Raw genomic sequence first — 20791 nt, 5'->3', positions numbered from 1 at the left:
ATCCATCTGGGTCATCATTCAAAGGTAGAGTATAGGCAACATACCTTCCTGCATTGGGCAAATTCAAATTGTTGAACGTTTTTAAAAAAAAAATGGTATAGGCTACTGAACGCGACCCAGTTTTGACTAGAATTAGTTGATATGTTGGTGTGAAAGTCCTCTGACTCGGGTTATTATTGTTCGGTTGGAAAACGGGGCCAGTAGCCAGATGGTCTGGGGGGTCTTGGGCACACCCGAGACCCAGTGAACATAGACATGCCCACTACAACCGCCTGGCGCTGCGTCCAATGTCCCCTGCAGTGTGGTATGGTGCCCTACCCCCGCCCCGGTTGGGGTTTCGTTGGGAGGTGTGTGTGTCAGGGGCGGTGATGGAACAGCCTGAGGGTGCCTATTCGGGGCTGCAGGGGGCACCCTCGCCTCGCCCACCAGAGGAGACCCCCCCAATACACACACACACACACACACAACCTCCTCCTGCCATACTGACTCTCCCAGGCTCGTCCCTAGTTACCACAGCCACAAAGTCATGAACCCCGCCTATTTCTACAGTTACTCTTAAATGGGTTATTTTAAACATCACCACACTGCGAACCTTATGCCGAACCCTAACCTTAAATTAAGGCCAAAAAGCACATTTTTGTTTTCATGTAGTTTTACGATATTGACCATTTGAACTTTGTGGCTGGGGTAACTATAGTGAAAACCCTCTCCCAGGCCGACGCGCGTAGCCAAACGGAACATCAGAGAGCATAGGGCTGGCGTCTCCTGGTAGTACATCTATCAGGTCTCGAGCACATAAAGTCCAAAAGAGAGGGACTAAAGGAAATAAAGACAATAGGGGCTCCCTTGCAGGAAGAAGGAATCTCCCGTCGTTTTAAACCTAGTTCCATTACCAGAGAGGATACACGCGGGTTTAGCGTTTTACCGAGACGGATTAATAAAACGCCAGACGGATGTTCGCGAGGAGGGGTGGTCCGCTCTGAAGTTGGAGACTACTGCCTACCGAATACGGAGAGAGGAGAGAAGCGCTTTTGTTTTCCCCGTGAAGGCTAGCGCCCCCCGGCCACAGCATGAAGCTGCCGCCTTGTTTCGTGGCGCTCATCGCGGCGCTGCTCGTTCACTCCGCGCTGGTAAGGGCACGAGACTGCCGGGTCCTTTGTGTATTCTATTGAAGTATTGTTCCATTTCTACCGATTAATCACTTCGATGGACTGGGAAAACCGGAATCTAGGTTTCCATAGCATAGGGTATTGATAGGCTATGACTTAGACATGTGTGTTGCTCGTGGTTAATAAGGTAGCAGTCTGTGTGTGTGTGTGTGTGTGTGTGTGTGTGTGCTGCTCGGTGGTCTATGGGGGCATAGTGGTCGGTAGTAAATCTTGGACTCGACCCATATTTGGTCGCGAGCCGCCCGTGACTCCCGTGTCTCTCCCGGGTCTTTGTGTCTCAGACACTGGGGGTGATCAAGGTTATTATGGGCTGTTCGGTGAACTGCTCTTGTGGCGTCTGCTTCGCTAACTCACATCCATCCCCCGGTAATTCAGCTCGAGCCTTTTTAGGCTTCTGCAGTAGGGTTTCGATTGGTTGCCCTGTGTATATGTACGGGTGTGGGTGTCTCTCAGATACTGAGGTGAGGGCCGGCCTGGAGTAAACGGGGGCCTGTCCGTTGAGGATGGGTGAGAGACCCCGGGGCTTCTCCGGTAACCGGGGGGTGTGAAGAAGGGGTGGGGCAGGGGAAACGCCATGCGGTGCGCGATGGATGGGAATGATGTCATCGGGAATCGCGACTAAGCGAACTGTTAGGAATGCTTGAGTCTCCTGGAACCAACCGGTGCTCCAGCACCCCCTCACCAGCTCCGTGCTAATTTATCCTCCATACCAGAAGAGATCGTTGTGGTCTTAGTAGGATAGCACAAGTCGTCATATAGCCCACAGTCCATCTTGGGTGCAAAAGTGCTATTGTCTTAAAATGGTAAAACACACAATTGCCTAAAAAATATCATTATGTAGCTCTACCTCCTATTCTCTATGTGGTCAGATCTGCTGGAGTATAGAGGTCACACACAGCAAAGGTTTCTAGATAGAATCCCCGAGCTGACAAGGTACAAATCTTTCGTTCTGCCCCAGAACAAGGCAGTTAACCCACTGTTCCTAGGCCGTCATTGAAAATAAGAATTTGTTCTGAATTGACTTGCCTAGTTAAATAAAGTTAAAAAATAAAAACACAATGTTTAACTTTGTTGTTTTTGAGAAGGAGAGAGGATGCAATTGAGATTCTCCAACAGGCACATACTGGGTCAGTTGGTGCTGTTGTCTGCCAAAGATCTGCCTCCCTCTAATCTGACCCTGATGAGACACACACACACACACACACACACACACACACACACACACACACACACACACACACACACACACAGAGTCATAGAAAACCGCACAGATGGAGGCAGGTGTGTCTCATGCTGGCACAGGTAACATCACACACACATCAGTGGTCTCCGGAATGCTCAGTAACCCCAGACAGCCCTGCCCTGGGGACACTGACATACACACTTCAAAAGGCACTCACACACAGATTGGCATACTTGCTCAGATCTTTTGCTGCCTCCAGTGACTGACAGGTCGTGTGTGTGTGTGTGTGTGTGTCCTGGTTCCAGCCTCAGTGCATGGTCTGCGTTGGTATTTATTTCCTATGATATGAGGCTGTGATTTCATTTCCTGCCGTGTAAGTTTAGATGAAGCCAGATTGTCCCACATACATCTGCTGCATCCCACAGAGACTGTGTGTGTGTGTGTGTGTGCGTGTGTGTGTGTGTGTGTGTGTGTGTGTGTGTGTGTGCGCCTATCTATTCGTACCAGGGTTTTAGATGAAGCCTGATTTTCCCACAGTCTCTGTGTGTGTGTGTCTGCCAGGGTTTGTGTGCTAGCTTTTTTTGTGGCGTGTATGAAACGAGAGAGCACTTTTATGGTGTGTGTGAGAGAGAGAGAGAAGTTGGGTGTTTTTGAGGATCATGTTTGGTTCGGGGAATGAATCAGTTTCTTGTGCCTGAAATAGTAGACAAAGCCCCCCATAGAGAGCAAAGGAGGGAGGAGAAAATAGTGAGAGAGAGAGAGAGAGGGGGATAGAGAGAGTGTGTGGAATGTCAGAGGCAATTTGACACAGGAAGTGGGTCCCTCTCACTCTTTTAAGGGCAGTCTCTCTATTGCAATTCAATTTCAATTCATTTTAAGGGGCTTTACTGGTATGGGAAACATATGCTAACATTGCCAAAGCAAGTGAGGTAGATAATAAACAATAAAAAATTAACAGTAAACATTACACTCACAGAAGTTCCAAAAGAATAAAGACATTTCAAATGTCATTATGTCTATATACAGTGTTGTAATGATGTGCAAATAGTTAAAGTACAAAAGGGAAAATAAATCAGCATAAATATGGGTTGTATTTACAATGGTGTTTGTTCTTCACTGGTTGCCCTTTTCTTGTGGCAACAGGTCACAAATCTTGCTGCTGTGATATCTGTCTCTCTCTGTCTCTGTGTCTCTCCTCTCAGTTCAATTACAATTCAAAGGGTTTTATTGGTATGGAAAACATGTGTTAACATTGCCAAAGCAAGTGAAGTAGATAATAAACGTAAGTGAAATAAACAATAAAATGAACAGGCTTGGGATTTTTCCCATCACTATACTACACTATGTAGCCTAGTATACATTGTTCAGGGTTGGAGTTAGTTCCACTGCAGTAATAGGAAATGAAACATCTCTCAGTTCATATTTGGAACTCTGTTATACCATACAGTAGGTATATATGTAGGTCTGTATGTACAGTGCATTCAGACTATTTGACATTTTCTACATATATACATTAAGGCTGTAATCTAAAATGGATTTTATAAATACATCATCAATCTACACATAATACTCCATAATGACATCACAATACCCCACAATGACATCACAATACCCCACAATGACATCACAATACCCCATAATGACATCACAATACCCCATAATGACATAGCAAAAAACAGATTCAATTTTTTTCTCTCCAATGTATTAAAGATAAAGTATTCAGACCCTTTACTCAGTACTTTGGCAGAGATTACAGCCTCAATTCTTCTTTGGTATGACGCTACTTCCTTTGCACACCTGTATCTCAACTTCGGTGATGTCATCTATAAAATAGCCTCCAACATTCTACTCAGCAAATTGGATGCAGTCTATCACAGTGCCATCCGTTTTGTCACCAAAGCCCCATATACTACCCACCATTGCGACCTGTACGCTCTCGTTGGTTGGCCCTCGCTTCATACTCGTCGCCAAACCCACTGGCTACAGGTTATCTACAAGTCTCTGCTAGGTAAAGCCCCGCCTTATCTCAGCTCACTGGTTACCATAGCACCCACTCATAGCACGCGCTCCAGCAGGTATATCTCACTGGTCACCCCCAAAGCCAACTCTTCCTTTGGCCGCCTTTCTTTTCAGTTCTCTGCTGCCAATGACTGGAACGAACTGCAAAAATCTCTGAAGCTGGAGACTCACATCTCCCTCACTAGCTTTAAGCGCCAGCTGTCAGAGCAGCTCACAGATCACTGCACCTGTACATAGCCCATCTGTAAACAGCCCATCTAACTACCTACCTCATCCCCATACTGTATTTATTTATTTATCTTGCTCCTTTGCAACCCAGTATCTCTACTTGCACATTCATCTTCTGCACAGTGTTTAATTGCTATATTGTAATTACTTCGCCACCATGGCCTATTTATTTCCTTATCTCCCTTAACTTACCTCATTCTCACTCACTGTATATAGACTTTTTGTTTTCTTTTGTTCTACTGTATTATTGACTGTATGTTTGTTTTACTCCATGTGTAACTCTGTGTTGTTGTATGTGTCGAATTGCTATGCTTTATCTTGGCCAGGTCGCAGATGCAAATGAGAACTTGTTCTCAACTAGCCTACCTGGTTAAATAAAGGTAAAATAAAAAAAGTAAAACATTTAGGGAGTTTCTCCCATTCTTCTCTGCAGATCATCTAAAGCTCTGTCAAGTTGAATGGGGAATGTCGCTGCACAGCTATTTTCATGTCTCTTCAGAGATGTTCTATCAGGTTCAAGTCTGGGCTTTGGCTGGGCCAGAGTGATGGAGTGCTGCATCAGATGACCTGGCCTTCACAATCACCTGACCGCAACCCACTTGAGATGGTTTGCAATGAGTTGGACCGCAGAGTGAAGGAAAAGCAGCCAACAAGTGCTCAGCATATGTGGGAACTCCTTCAAGACTGTTGGAAAAGCATTCCTCATGAAGCTGTTTGAGAGAATGCCAAGAGTGTGCAAAGCTGTCATCAAGGCAAAGGGTGGCTACTTTGAAGAATCTCATATAAAATATATTTTGATTTGTTTAACACTTTTTTGGTTACTACATGATTCCATATGTGTTATTTCAGAGTTTTGATGTCTTCACTATTATTCTACAATGTAGAAAATAGTAAAAATAAAGAAAAACCCTTGAATGGGTTGTGTCCAAACTTTTGACTGGTATAGTGTGTTATGTTATTGTTTTTGTGTCTAAGTCTATTGAGCCTGGCCTGAGAACAAGTAATGATGATGGCTCCACCCTACTCTCTACCTCTAGTCTAGCTCCTCCCCCTTGGCTTCCCTTACCCCGGTTGTAGTAGTAACATATAACAGCTCTGAATAGGTGGAACCAGTCTTTCCCAAACCCCTCCTAAGGGACCACCAGACAGACAGTCCACTTCTTTGTTCCATACCTACACTGGCCTGTCACACCTGAGGCAACTAACCAAAGGTTTGGTGTTAAAGGGTTTTGTTGAATCAGGTGTGATAGTGCAGGGCAGAAAAACAAAGGGGGGACTGTCTGGTCAGATGGACCCCAAGGTCCAGGAGAAACACCAGCATAATGTCTCTTCTCCTATATGCTTAGTGAAGGTATGACATCACCATGTTACCTACACCTAGCCAGTTCTTTCAGACCTAATTAATACTGAAATAGAACGGGCTATGGAGGAAGGGATAGAGTGTGAGACTAGGGGGGAGGGGATGGGGTGTGAGACTAGGGGGAAGGGGATGGGGTGTGAGACTAGGGGGAAGGGGATAGGGTGTGAGACTAGGGGGAAGGGGATAGGGTATGAGATTAGGCGGAAAGGGATAGAGTGTGAGACTAGGGGGAAGGGGATAGGGTGTGAGACTAGGGGGAAGGGGATAGGGTGTGAGACTAGGGGGAAGGGGATAGGGTGTGAGACTAGGGGGAAGGGGATAGGGTGTGAGATTAGGCGGAAAGGGATAGAGTGTGAGACTAGGGGGAAGGGGATAGGGGAAGGGGATAGAGTGTGAGACTAGGGGGAAGGGGATAGGGTGTGAGACTAGGGGGGGGATAGGGTGTGAGGCTATGGGGAGGGGATAGGGTGTGAGGCTAGGGGAAAGGGATAGACTGTGAGACTAGGGAGGGGATAGGGTGTGAGACTACGAAGGGGATAGGGTGTGAGACTAGGGGATAGGGTGTAAGTCTGAGGCTTCTTAGCAAGCCATACTAACTTTTGTTTTGGAGGTGTTCAGAACAAGGTTAAGGGCAGAGAAAGCTTGTTGGACACTAAGAACGCTTTGTTGTAGAGCGTTTAACACAAAATCCAGGGAGGGGTCAGCGGATTATGAGACTATCATCTGCATCTAAATGGATTAGAGAGCTTCCTACTGCCTGAGCTTTGTTGTTGATGTAAATTGAGAAGAGCGTGGGGCCTAGCATCGAGCCTTGGGGTACTCCCTTGGTGCCAGCCAGTTGCAGCAGATGTTCTGATTTTACACATTACACTCTTTGAGAGAGGTAGTTAGCAAACCAGGCCAAAGGCCCCTCAGAGACCCCAATACTCCTTAGCCGGCCAAAAATAATGGATTGGGTGCGAGACTAGGAGATTTTTAATTTTTTAATTTCACCTTTATTAAACCAGGTAGGCAAGTTCTCATTTGCAACTGTGATCTGGCCAAGATAAAGCAAAGCAGTGTGACAAAAAACAACAACACAGAGTTACACGTGGTATAAACAAACGTACAGTCAATAATACAATAGAAAAATCTATACACAGTGTGTGCAAATGGAGTAAGGAGTTAAGGCAATAAATATGTCATAGTAGAGAAGTAATTACAATTTATAAAATGAACACTGGTGTGATAGATGTGCAGATGATGATGTGCAAGTAGAAATACTGGTATGCAAAATAGCAAATAAAAAGTAAATAAAAACAAAATGGGGATGAGGTAGGTAGGTAGTTGGATGGGCTATTTACAGATGGGATGTGTACAGCTGCAGCGATCGGTAAGCTGCTCAGATAGCTGATGCCTAAAGTTATTGAGGGAGATATAAGTCCAATTTCAGCCATTTTTTGCAATTCGTTCCAGTCATTGGCAGCAGATAACTGGAAGGAAAGGCGGCCAAAGGACTTTGGGGATGACCAGTGAGATATACCTGCTGGAGCGCGTGCTACGGGTGGGTGCTGTTATGGTGACCAGTGAGCTGAGATAAGGCGGAGCTTTACCTAGCAAAGACTTATAGATGACCTGCAGCCAGTGGGTTTGGCGACAAATATGTAGCGAGGGCCAGCTGACGAGAGCATACAGGTCGCAGTGGTGGGTGGCATATGAGGCTTTGGTGACAAAATGGATGGCACTGTGATAGACTGCGTCCAGTTTGCTGAGTAGAGTGTTGGAGGCTATTTTGTAAATGACATCGCCGAAGTCAAGGATCGGTAGGATAGTCAGTTTTACGAGGGTATGTTTGGCAGCGTGAGTGATGGAGGCTTTGTTACGAAATAGGAAACCTATTTTTAGATTTAATTTTGGATTGGACATCCTTAATATTGGTTTGGAAGGAGAGTTTACAGTCTAGCCAGACACCTAGGTAGTTTTAGTTGTCCACATATTCTAAGTCAGAACCGTCCAGAGTAGTGATGCTAGTCGGGCAGGCAGGTGCGGGCAGCGAACGGTTGAAGAGCATGCATTTAGTTTTACTAGTGTTTATGAGCAGTTGGAGGAGTGTTGTATGGCATTGAAGCTCGTTTGGAGGTTTGTTAACACAGTGTCCAAAGAAGGGCCAGAAGTATACAGAATGGTGTCGTCTGCGTAGAGGTGGATCAAGGAATCTCCCGCAGCAAAAGCAACATCATTGATGTATACAGAGAAAAGAGTACTTTTGTTTTGATAGGGTGTGAGACTAGGGGATGGGGAAAGGAGATAGGGTGTGAGACTAGGGGATGGGGAAAGGAGATAGGGTGTGAGACTAGGGGATGGGGAAAGGAGATAGGGTGTGAGACTAGGAGATGGGGAAAGGAGATAGGGTGTGAGACTAGGGGATGGGGAAAGGAGATAGGGTGTGAGACTAGGGGATGGGGAAAGGAGATAGGGTGTGAGACTAGGGGATGGGGAAAGGAGATAGGGTGTGAGACTAGGGGATGGGGAAAGGAGATAGGGTGTGAGACTAGGAAATGGGGAAAGGAGATAGGGTGTGAGACTAGGGGATGGGGAAAGGAGATAGGGTGTGAGACTAGGGGATGGGGAAAGGAGATAGGGTGTGAGACTAGGGGATGGGGAAAGGAGATAGGGTGTGAGACTAGGGGATGGGGAAAGGAGATAGGGTGTGAGACTAGGGGATGGGGAAAGGAGATAGGGTGTGAGACTAGGGGATGGGGAAAGGGGATAGGGTGTGAGACTAGGGGATGGGGAAAGGGGATAGGGTGTGAGACTAGGGGATGGGGAAAGGAGATAGGGTGTGAGACTAGGGGATGGGGAAAGGAGATAGGGTGTGAGACTAGGGGATGGGGAAAGGAGATAGGGTGTGAGACTAGGGGATGGGGAAAGGAGATAGGGTGTGAGACTAGGGGATGGGGAAAGGAGATAGGGTGTGAGACTAGGGGATGGGGAAAGGAGATAGGGTGTGAGACTAGGGGATGGGGAAAGGAGATAGGGTGTGAGACTAGGGGATGGGGAAAGGAGATAGGGTGTGAGACTAGGGGATGGGGAAAGGAGATAGGGTGTGAGACTAGGAGATGGGGAAAGGAGATAGGGTGTGAGACTAGGGGATGGGGAAAGGAGATAGGGTGTGAGACTAGGGGATGGGGAAAGGAGATAGGGTGTGAGACTAGGGGATGGGGAAAGGAGATAGGGTGTGAGACTAGGGGATGGGGAAAGGAGATAGGGTGTGAGACTAGGGGATGGGGAAAGGAGATAGGGTGTGAGACTAGGGGATGGGGAAAGGAGATAGGGTGTGAGACTAGGGGATGGGGAAAGGAGATAGGGTGTGAGACTAGGGGATGGGGAAAGGAGATAGGGTGTGAGACTAGGGGATGGGGAAAGGAGATAGGGTGTGAGACTAGGGGATGGGGAAAGGAGATAGGGTGTGAGACTAGGGGATGGGGAAAGGAGATAGGGTGTGAGACTAGGAAATGGGGAAAGGAGATAGGGTGTGAGACTAGGGGATGGGGAAAGGAGATAGGGTGTGAGACTAGGAGATGGGGAAAGGAGATAGGGTGTGAGACTAGGGGATGGGGAAAGGAGATAGGGTGTGAGACTAGGAAATGGGGAAAGGAGATAGGGTGTGAGACTAGGGGATGGGGAAAGGAGATAGGGTGTGAGACTAGGGGATGGGGAAAGGAGATAGGGTGTGAGACTAGGGGATGGGGAAAGGAGATAGGGTGTGAGACTAGGGGATGGGGAAAGGGGATAGGGTGTGAGACTAGGAGATGGGGAAAGGAGATAGGGTGTGAGACTAGGGGATGGGGAAAGGAGATAGGGTGTGAGACTAGGGGATGGGGAAAGGAGATAGGGTGTGAGACTAGGGGATGGGGAAAGGAGATAGGGTGTGAGACTAGGGGATGGGGAAAGGAGATAGGGTGTGAGACTAGGAAATGGGGAAAGGAGATAGGGTGTGAGACTAGGGGATGGGGAAAGGAGATAGGGTGTGAGACTAGGGGATGGGGAAAGGAGATAGGGTGTGAGACTAGGGGATGGGGAAAGGAGATAGGGTGTGAGACTAGGGGATGGGGAAAGGAGATAGGGTGTGAGACTAGGAAATGGGGAAAGGAGATAGGGTGTGAGACTAGGGGATGGGGAAAGGAGATAGGGTGTGAGACTAGGGGATGGGGAAAGGAGATAGGGTGTGAGACTAGGGGATGGGGAAAGGAGATAGGGTGTGAGACTAGGGGATGGGGAAAGGGGATAGGGTGTGAGACTAGGAGATGGGGAAAGGAGATAGGGTGTGAGACTAGGGGATGGGGAAAGGAGATAGGGTGTGAGACTAGGGGATGGGGAAAGGAGATAGGGTGTGAGACTAGGGGATGGGGAAAGGAGATAGGGTGTGAGACTAGGGGATGGGGAAAGGAGATAGGGTGTGAGACTAGGAAATGGGGAAAGGAGATAGGGTGTGAGACTAGGGGATGGGGAAAGGAGATAGGGTGTGAGACTAGGGGATGGGGAAAGGAGATAGGGTGTGAGACTAGGGGATGGGGAAAGGAGATAGGGTGTGAGACTAGGAGATGGGGAAAGGAGATAGGGTGTGAGACTAGGGGATGGGGAAAGGAGATAGGGTGTGAGACTAGGGGATGGGGAAAGGAGATAGGGTGTGAGACTAGGGGATGGGGAAAGGAGATAGGGTGTGAGACTAGGGGATGGGGAAAGGAGATAGGGTGTGAGACTAGGAAATGGGGAAAGGAGATAGGGTGTGAGACTAGGGGATGGGGAAAGGAGATAGGGTGTGAGACTAGGGGATGGGGAAAGGAGATAGGGTGTGAGACTAGGGGATGGGGAAAGGAGATAGGGTGTGAGACTAGGGGATGGGGAAAGGAGATAGGGTGTGAGACTAGGGGATGGGGAAAGGAGATAGGGTGTGAGACTAGGAGATGGGGAAAGGAGATAGGGTGTGAGACTAGGGGATGGGGAAAGGAGATAGGGTGTGAGACTAGGGGATGGGGAAAGGAGATAGGGTGTGAGACTAGCGGAAGGGAATAGGGATGAAAATAATAACTGGCACTCAGAAAGGTAGAAATAAATTGTAGGATAAATTGTTACGCTTCCCCAAATTTGAAACTATAAAATGATTCCCTCTGCGTTTCCATGGTCAGGTTTTTCCTATAGGCTACTTTGAAGCAAGGTAATATAAAATAAAACATACAGGTTTCAAATAATAAAGTATATTAGCCTGATAGAGACAGACAGACAGACAGAAAGACAGACTGTCTGTCGTTTCCGTAGCAATCCTGGTGATTAGGTTAAGGAGGAGACCGGATGGGCGTGGTCATGCTACCAGAAATCCGATCCACCCTGTTGGGAATTCTGGAATTCAGCTCCCCAGCAGTGTGTGTGTGTGTGTGTGTGTGTGTGTGTGTGTGTGTGTGTGTGTGTGTGTGTGTGTGTGTGTGTGTGTGTTGATATGTCGTGGGGTTATGTGCTGGACACAGGAAGTGTGTATTTATAGATCCGGCCTTGGAGCTTTGTCTGAGGAGGGGGGACTTTCTGTGCGGAACGCTGTGTTGTGTGTGTCAGTATGCACGTGTGTTTTTGAATAATTTAGCCAGTCTACCGACAGAGGAGTGAACGAGGTCAGAAGCACATGCTACAACCGTCTCTTTCCATCCCTCCCTCCCTCCCTCCCTCCCTCCCTCCCTCCCTCCCTCCCTCCCTCCCTCCATATTTACATCTCTCATTCTCAATCTATCCCTCCCTCCCTCCCTCCCTCCCTCCCTTCCTCCCTCCCTCCCTCCATATTTATATCTCTCATTCTCAATCTATCCCTCCCTCCCTCCCTCCCTCCCTCCATATTTACATCTCTCATTCTCAATCTAGCTCTCCCTCAGTACATATCTCTCACCTCTCCCTCCTTCCTTACTAGAGAAGGATCACGTCTGGACGGTCATATCCAGTCTGAACACAGATTACCGTGTGCTTGTAGATACAGATATCACCTACTGTGTTGTCTATGTTACTATATGTCAGGTGTATGTACTGTTATATAGCGTGTTAAATGCAGTATGCTGCAGGTCACCAGAACCTTCCACTAAAGAGGTGGAATTAGGTGGAACCACAGTCTCTGTTGTTTTTTAAATTGTTTTAGCGGGTAGATCAGTTTTAAAATTGCAGCTAGATTGTAGCTTCCATCCATCAATGTAATTGTCAGCATAATTTCCTATCCCTCATATATTTTTGGGGTAAATATATATTTATATATATATATACGTACATACACATACCCGACAGAAACAAATAACTTTCTTCTGAAACTCGTCAGGGGTTCTAGGCTGGGTTTCTGTACAGCACTTTGAGATATCAGTTGATGTACAAAGGGCTATATAAATACATTTGATTTGATTTGATTCTTGTTCTGAGAAATGAAGGCTATTCCATGCGAGAAACTGAAGATCTTGTACAACGCTGTGTACTACTCCCTTCACAGAACAGCGCAAACTGGCCCTAACCAGAATAGAAAGAGGAGTGGGAAGCCCCGGTGCACAACTGAGCAAGAGGACAAGTACATTAGAGTGTCTAGTTTGAGAAACAGACGCCTCACAAGTCCTCAACTGGCAGCTTCATTAAATAGTACCCGCAAAACACCAGTCTCAACGTCAACAGTGAAGAGGCGACTCCAGAATGCTGGCCTTTTGTTGTGAGATAATTTCTTTCTTTCGGGATATGAATGGCGAGTATGTCCACATCCCCGTCAGACCATTTTATTGGTAAACTACACAGTAATGTAAAAGTAGCATTTTTTTAAATGATTCAATACATAATATAGAACACTCATAATTTAGTTGTAATCCAGAGAGGTTAGCAAAAGTATCAAGATCCTCTATGAGGCTTAAAAGAAAACACGAATCATCAGCGTACAATGACACCTTTGTTTTTGAGCCCTGGATTTCTAGGCCCTTAATATTATTGGTGGATCGGATTTTATTAGCTAACATTTCAATGGCAATAATAAATAGATATGCTGACAGTGGACAACCTTGTTTTACTCCTCTTGATAGTTTAATTCTTTCTGAGAAGTAGCCATTATTTCCTGTTTTACACCATGGGTTTACTATACATGACTTTAACCCATTTTATAAGAGATTCTCCCAAAATGGAAATATTTCAGGTATTTATGTATAAACTCCAGTCGTACTTTATCAAAGGCCTTTTCAAAGTCGGCTATGAATACCAGGCCTGGTTTCCCAGATAGTTCATAGTGTTCTATTGTTTCCAGTACTGGTCTTATATTATCTCCAATGTATTGTCTATGCAAAACAACTGTCTGATTAGGATGAATAATATCTGACAATACATTTTTGTTAGTTCTATGCACTGGATCTTTAGATTTACCACCTGGATCCTGTTTCAGTAATAATGAAATCAAACCTTCTTGTTGAGTGTCCGATAATCTAACATTTATATAGGAGTGGTTAAAACATGCTAATAACCACAGTCTTATCCTCGTTGAGAACCATCAAATGTCTGATCAGGTGGAACCACTGGCTTATCCTCATTAAGAACCATCTGGTGGAACCACTGTCTTATCTTCATTAAGAACCATCAGGTGGAACCACTGTCTTATCCTCGTTAAGAACCATCAGGTGGAACCACTGTCTTATCCTTGTTAAGAATCATCAGGTGGAACCACTGTCTTATCCTCGTTAAGAACCATCAGGTGGAACCACTGTCTTATCCTCATTAAGAACCATCAGGTGGAACCACTGTCTTATCCTCATTCAGAACCATCAGGTGGAACCACTGTCTTATCCTCATTAAGAACCATGTTCATCCACTATACTTTTGTCACCATGGAAACCTTAACCTTTAAACAAACAAGAAAGAGATACATGTTTAATATTGCTTTTAAAACCTAAGTGTGCAATATTCCAATTCAGACGATGGCATTGTTGAATTCTCGTTTCTGATTAGTTTGAAGGGCATTCTAGAGCATGCATTATTTCCCAGTCAGTATTAGATAGAACATCGCGGCCCTGCCCGCCTGTGGGGAAAACAACCTGTGTGTTTCAATATGATATGTTGGATAAAGGAATAGAGACAGACACCAATGTCAAGTTCAATAGCCTTGTTATGCATTGTACAAATCCCTACACGTGGAGTCTGGGGAAAAGTCCAGGTAGTCGAATACCTATCAACTAGACTCCGTAACACTGTGGTTACCTAGGTTACCTTTTTCAAATGCAATTTATTGTTGTCTACTTGTTTTAGTCAGTTACAAAACTACATTTAAGAAAAGTACAACATGTTTAAAGATGACTTTTCAACATTACCTGCTCCCGGGCGTTCTCACTACTTAGAAAAACGTTATTGTAGGGCTTCCCTCATGCCCCTTTTCATAACGATGCTAACAGCCACATGAGTGAGTGAGTGCTAGCTAGCAACCGACCACAACATTAAGCTAGCCAAGAACACAACAACACAAACAAACGGACTAAACAGCTACAAGTAAGGAGTGGAGTTACAAAGGCCCTGTACTAAACAAGTTAAAAGTCTTACCTGTGATGAAATGTTTTCCACACACATGTAGACTACTTGGACACTGGGTAGACGATGATGTCGGCTCTGTTACAATGGGGGTCAATAGGAAAGAATCTTTGTTTTCCACAATTTGTGGGTGTGGTCGAGGGAAATTCCTTATTATTAGGTGAATATCAATGCACGGTATATTTAATGCACGGTATATCGGTAGAATTCGATGGCTTTAGTTCATTCTTACATGTTAAATGTTTTGTGCTGCTTTTGAAAGCAAAAGTTAAATTGAAAACGTTATTAGCATTGTTGAATTCGATTGTCATAATAGCATGCTAGAACCGATGGTTTGGTCAGCTAAACTAGTAAGTCTGTTTGTTTTGTTACCAAGGCAACACCTGTAGCTAGCTAGTAAACTTGCTAGCTACTTCAGTGGATGATGGACACATTTCTAGAGGTTAATGGACACATTTCTAGAGGTTAATGGACACATTTCTAGAGGTAAATGGACACATTTCTAGAGGTTAATGGACACATTTCTAGAGGTAAATGGACACAATTCTGGAGGTTAATGGACACATTTCTAGAGGTAAATGGACACATTTCTGGAGGTTAATGGACACATTTCTGGAGGTAAATGGACACATTTCTGGAGGTAAATGGACACATTTCTGGAGGTAAATGGACACATTTCTGGAGGTAAATGGACACATTTCTGGAGGTTAATGTGTTAAATTATAGCCATAGTATAAAAGGGATGACATAGACGATTGAGACTCGGATTGTGTATGTATACCATTCAGAGGCTGAATGGGCAAGACAAAAGATTGAAGTGCTTTTGAATGGGGTTTGGTGTTAGGTGCCAGGCACACCGGTTTGTGTGTCAAGAACTGCAACGCTGCTGGGTTTTTCCACGCTCAACAGTTTTCAGTGTGTATCAAGAATGGTCCACCACACAAAGGACATCGAGACAACTTGACTCAACTATGGACACATTTCTTTGGAGTCAGTGTGGGCCAGCATCCCAGCGAAACACTCTTTCGACACCTTGCACAATCCATGCCCCGATGAATTGAGGCAGTTCTAGAGGGGACGAGGGAGGGGGTGAAGGTGGAAGTCAACATTATGAAGCTGTTCCTAATGTTTGCTATGCTCAGTATAGATTTATGTGCTTTAAAGCAAAGCAAAATGGCAGCTGACGAAGCTGTCTGCTTGGTGAATGCCCTCGTTAACCTTTGAACCAAAGCTCTTTAAATGGTTCTGTCAAAGGCGCATGCAGGCTGAATGTGCTACTGAAGCTAGTGATCGGTGTGTGTGTGTGTGTCTGTGTGTGTGTGTGTATTTGTCATCGATGTCTGTGTGTTTGAGGAGGTTGATACAATATACAAAATGCATGAACACACACACACTGCGTGCAGTTTGTCATTACTTTCAGGCTCCTCACACACACACACCCCCAACCTCACCCTATCTGTCTCAGCAGCAGCAGGTAATTCATTCATAATGTTTCATCCCAACAGTTCTGGATTACCCCTAATCTCAACCAGCAGGGGTTCAGGCCACAGAGACGTGTATGATATTGTTTGAGCTGCACTTCCTAACCTCCTGCCAAATGTATGACCATATTAGAGACACATATTTCCCATTCAGATTACACAGATCCACAAAGAATTCTAAAAACAAACCCAATTTTGATAAACTCCCATATCTACTGGGTGAAATACCACAGTGTGTGACATCACAGCAGCAAGATTTGTGACCTGTTGCCACTAGAAAAGGGCAACCAGTGAAGAACAAACACCACTGTAAATACAACCCATATTTATGTTGATTTATTTTCCCTATTTGCACATCGATACAACACTGTATATACAGTGCCTTGCGAAAGTATTCGGCCCCCTTGAACTTTGCGACCTTTTGCCACATTTCAGGCTTCAAACATAAAGAAATAAAACTGTATTTTTTTGTGAAGAATCAACAACAAGTGGGACACAATCATGAAATGGAACGACATTTATTGGATATTTCAAACTTTTTTAACAAATCAAAAACTGAAAAATTGGGCGTGCAAAATTATTCAGCCCCTTTACTTTCAGTGCAGCAAACTCTCTCCAGAAGTTCAGTGAGGATCTCTGAATGATCCAATGTTGACCTAAATGACTAATGATGATAAATACAATCCACCTGTGTGTAATCAAGTCTCCGTATAAATGCACCTGCACTGTGATAGTCTCAGAGGTCCGTTAAAAGCGCAGAGAGCATCATGAAGAACAAGGAACACACCAGGCAGGTCCGAGATACTGTTGTGAAGAAGTTTAAAGCTGGACTTGGATACAAAAAGATTTCCCAAGCTTTAAACATCCCAAGGAGCACTGTGCAAGCGATAATATTGAAATGGAAGGAGTATCAGACCACTGCAAATCTACCAAGACCTGGCCGTCCCTCTAAACTTTCAGCTCATACAAGGAGAAGACTGATCAGAGATGCAGCCAAGAGGCCCATGATCACTCTGGATGAACTGCAGAGATCTACAGCTGAGGTGGGAGACTCTGTCCATAGGACAACAATCAGTCGTATATTGCACAAATCTGGCCTTTATGGAAGAGTGGCAAGAAGAAAGCCATTTCTTAAAGATATCCATAAAAAGTGTCGTTTAAAGTTTGCCACAAGCCACCTGGGAGACACACCAAACATGTGGAAGAAGGTGCTCTGGTCAGATGAAAACAAAATTGAACTTTTTGGCAACAATGCAAAACGTTATGTTTGCCGTAAAAGCAACACAGCTCATCACCCTGAACACACCATCCCCACTGTCAAACATGGTGGTGGCAGCATCATGGTTTGGGCCTGCTTTTCTTCAGCAGGGACAGGGAAGATGGTTAAAATTGATGGGAAGATGGATGGAGCCAAATACAGGACCATTCTGGAAGAAAACCTGATGGAGTCTGCAAAAGACCTGAGACTGGGACGGAGATTTGTCTTCCAACAAGACAATGATCCAAAACATAAAGCAAAATCTACAATGGAATGGTTCAAAAATAAACATATCCAGGCGTTAGAATGGCCAAGTCAAAGTCCAGACCTGAATCCAATCGAGAATCTGTGGAAAGAACTGAAAACTGCTTTTCACAAATGCTCTCCATCCAACCTCACTGAGCTCGAGCTGTTTTGCAAGGAGGAATGGGAAAAAATGTCAGTCTCTCGATGTGCAAAACTGATAGAGACATACCCCAAGCGACTTACAGCTGTAATCGCAGCAAAAGGTGGCGCTACAAAGTATTAACTTAAGGGGGCTGAATAATTTTGCACGCACAATTTTTCAGTTTTTGATTTGTTAAAAAAGTTTGAAATATCCAATAAATGTCGTTCCACTTCATGATTGTGTCCCACTTGTTGTTGATTCTTCACAAAAAAAGACAGTTTTATATCTTTATGTTTGAAGCCTGAAATGTGGCAAAAGGTCGCAAAGTTCAAGGGGGCCGAATACTTTCGCAAGGCACTGTAGACATAATATGACATTTGAAATGTCTTTATTTTCGAACTTTTGTGAGTGTAATGTCTACTGTTCATTTTTGTTTATTTCACTTTTGTTTGTTATCTACTTCACTTGCTTTGCCAATATAAACATGTTTCCCATGCCAATAAAGTCCCTAAATTGAAATTGAATTGAGAGGAGAGACGTATCGACTCAGAGAGAGGAGAGACGTATCGACTCAGAGAGAGGAAAGACGTATCGACTCAGAGAGAGGAGAGACGTATCGACTCAGAGAGAGGAGAGACGTATCGACTCAGAGAGAGGAGAGACGTATCGACTCAGAGAGAGGAGAGACGTATCGACTCAGAGAGAGGAGAGACGTATCGACTCATAGAGAGGAGAGACGTATCGACTCAGAGAGAGGAGAGACGTATCGACTCAGAGAGAGGAGAGACGTATCGACTCATAGAGAGGAGAGACGTATCGACTCAGAGAGAGGAGAGACGTATCGACTCAGAGAGAGGAGAGACGTATCGACTCAGAGAGAGGAGAGACGTATAGACTCAGAGAGAGGAGAGACATTTAGACTCAGAGAGAGGAGAGACGTATCGACTCAGAGCGAGGAGAGACATTTAGACTCAGAGAAAGGAGAGACGTATCGACTCAGAGCGAGGAGAGACATTTAGACTCAGAGAGAGGAGAGACGTATAGACTCAGAGAGAGGAGAGACGTATAGACTCAGAGAGAGGAGAGACATCGAGACTCAGAGAGAGGAGAGACGTATAGACTCAGAGAGAGGAGAGACGTATAGACTCAGAGAGAGGAGAGACATATAGACTCAGAGAGAGGAGAGACATTTAGACTCAGAGAGAGGAGAGACGTATAGACTCAGAGAGAGGAGAGACATATAGACTCAAAGAGAGGAGAGACGTATAGACTCAGAGAGAGGAGAGACATATAGACTCAGAGAAAGGAGAGACGTATCGACACAGAGAGGAGAGGAGAGGCTTCATGAGGTAGTCACCTGGAATGCATTTCAATTAACAGGTGTGCCTTGTTAAAAGTTCATTTGTGGAGTTTCTTTCCTTCGTAATGCATTTGAGCCAATCAGTTGTGTTGTGACATGGTAGGGTTGGTATTCAGAAGATAGCTCTATTTGGTAAAAGACCAAGTCCATATTATGGGCAAGGAGATTGAGGTTGTAACCTCATATAAATATCTTGGAATTTTAATTGATGACGGCCTCTCTTTTAAATGACATATTCAACAACTTACAAACAAATTGAAGCTGAAATGGGATTTTATTTTAGGAATAAGGCCTGTTTTTCTTTTGAAGCCAGAAGGAGGCTAGTATCAGCTACATTTATGCCTTTACTAGACTATGGGGATATTTTATATATGAATGCTTCCGCTCAGTGTTTGAGATCAATTGACACTCTTTACCATGGCACTTTGAGATTTATTTTAAACTACAAAACCCTTACGCACCACTGCACTTTGTATACCAGGGTTCGCTGGCCTTAGTTGGCTCAGTCACTGGTATACTTTTATTTACAAAGCCATTTTGGGTTTACTACCTTTTTATTTGGCCATTTTTATTGTTCAGAAATGTGGTGGGTACTGTCTTCGTTCGCTGGACTTTATCCTGCAAACTGTTCCAAATAATCTGTGCCATCGTCTTGGAAAGCCTTACAAAATACTTTTAAACTGGAAGAACTTGTCCCGATTGGTATTTTTAAATCACTGATGAAGGATTTTGAGACTGATTTGCCTGACCTGTCAATGTTTTTAATTTGCTGTTTTTGATTTTGTTATACTCTCGTGAATTCTATGGTTTTTACTAGATTACTTGTAGTTTTTCACGTTGTTTGTCTGTAATTTTTGTAATGACTTGGTGCTGCCTATCTTGGCCAGGACGCTCTTGAAAAATATATTTTAAATCTCAATGAGCCCTTCCTGGTTAAATAAAGGTTAAATAAAAAATTATTAAAAAGTGACTAGAACAGCTCAAATAAGCAAAGAGAAACGACAGACCATCATTATTTTAAGACATGAAGGTCAGTCTATCCGGGAACATTTCAAGAACTTTGTAATTTCTTTAAGTGCAGTCACAAAAACCATCAAGCGCTATGATGAAACAGTCTCTCATGAGGCCCGCCACAGGAAAGGAAGACTCAGCGTTACCTCTGCTGCACCTCTGCTGCAGATCATTAGAGTTAACAGCCTCAGAAATTGGCAATTAACTGCACCTCAGATTGCAGCCCCAAATAAATGCTTAAGAGTAACATACACACCAACATCAACTGTTCAGAGGAGCCAGCGTGGCTCAGGCCTTCATGATCGAATTGCTGAAAATAGACCACTACTAAAGGACACCAATAATAAGAAGAGATTTGCTTGGGCAAGAAACATGAGCAATGGACATTAGACCGGTGGAAATCTGTCCTTTGGTCTGATGAGTCCAAATTTGAGATTTTTGGTTCAAACCGCCGTGACTTTGTGAGACACAGTGAACGGAAGATCACTGCATGTGTGGTTCACACCGTGAAGCATGGAGGAGGAGGTGTGATGGTGTGGGGGTGCTTTGCTAGTGACACTGTCAGTGATTTATTTAGAATTCAAGGCACACTTAACCAGCATGGCTACAACAGCATTCCACAGTGATACGCCATCCCATCTGGTTTGCGCTTAGGACAATGACTATTTGGGCTATTTGACCAAGGAGAGTGATGGGAGTGCTGCATTAGATGACCTGGCCTCCACAATCACCCGACCTCAACCCAATTGAGATGGTTTGGGGTGAGTTGGACCGCAGAGTG

At 44.8% G+C, this 20791-nt stretch overlaps 1 protein-coding gene across 1 annotated transcript in view; it reads left to right on the top strand.

The window, feature by feature from the left end:
- The first annotated feature begins 584 nt into the window (after nucleotides 1-584).
- LOC110487888 (syndecan-3) overlaps nucleotides 585-20791 on the top strand; it is a 63067-nt gene continuing 42860 nt past the window's right edge. Inside the window, exon 1 of the mRNA XM_036971830.1 lies at nucleotides 585-1130. Within this exon, the coding sequence (XP_036827725.1) occupies nucleotides 1071-1130 (60 nt within the window). The 5' untranslated portion in view covers nucleotides 585-1070. The remainder of the gene's footprint in view (nucleotides 1131-20791) is intronic.

This window comes from Oncorhynchus mykiss, chromosome 32, assembly GCF_013265735.2.
Source record: "Oncorhynchus mykiss isolate Arlee chromosome 32, USDA_OmykA_1.1, whole genome shotgun sequence".
Taxonomy (NCBI): domain Eukaryota; kingdom Metazoa; phylum Chordata; class Actinopteri; order Salmoniformes; family Salmonidae; genus Oncorhynchus; species Oncorhynchus mykiss.
Note: the sequence above shows the minus strand (reverse complement) of the source record. Positions and strands in the feature narration are given on the sequence as shown.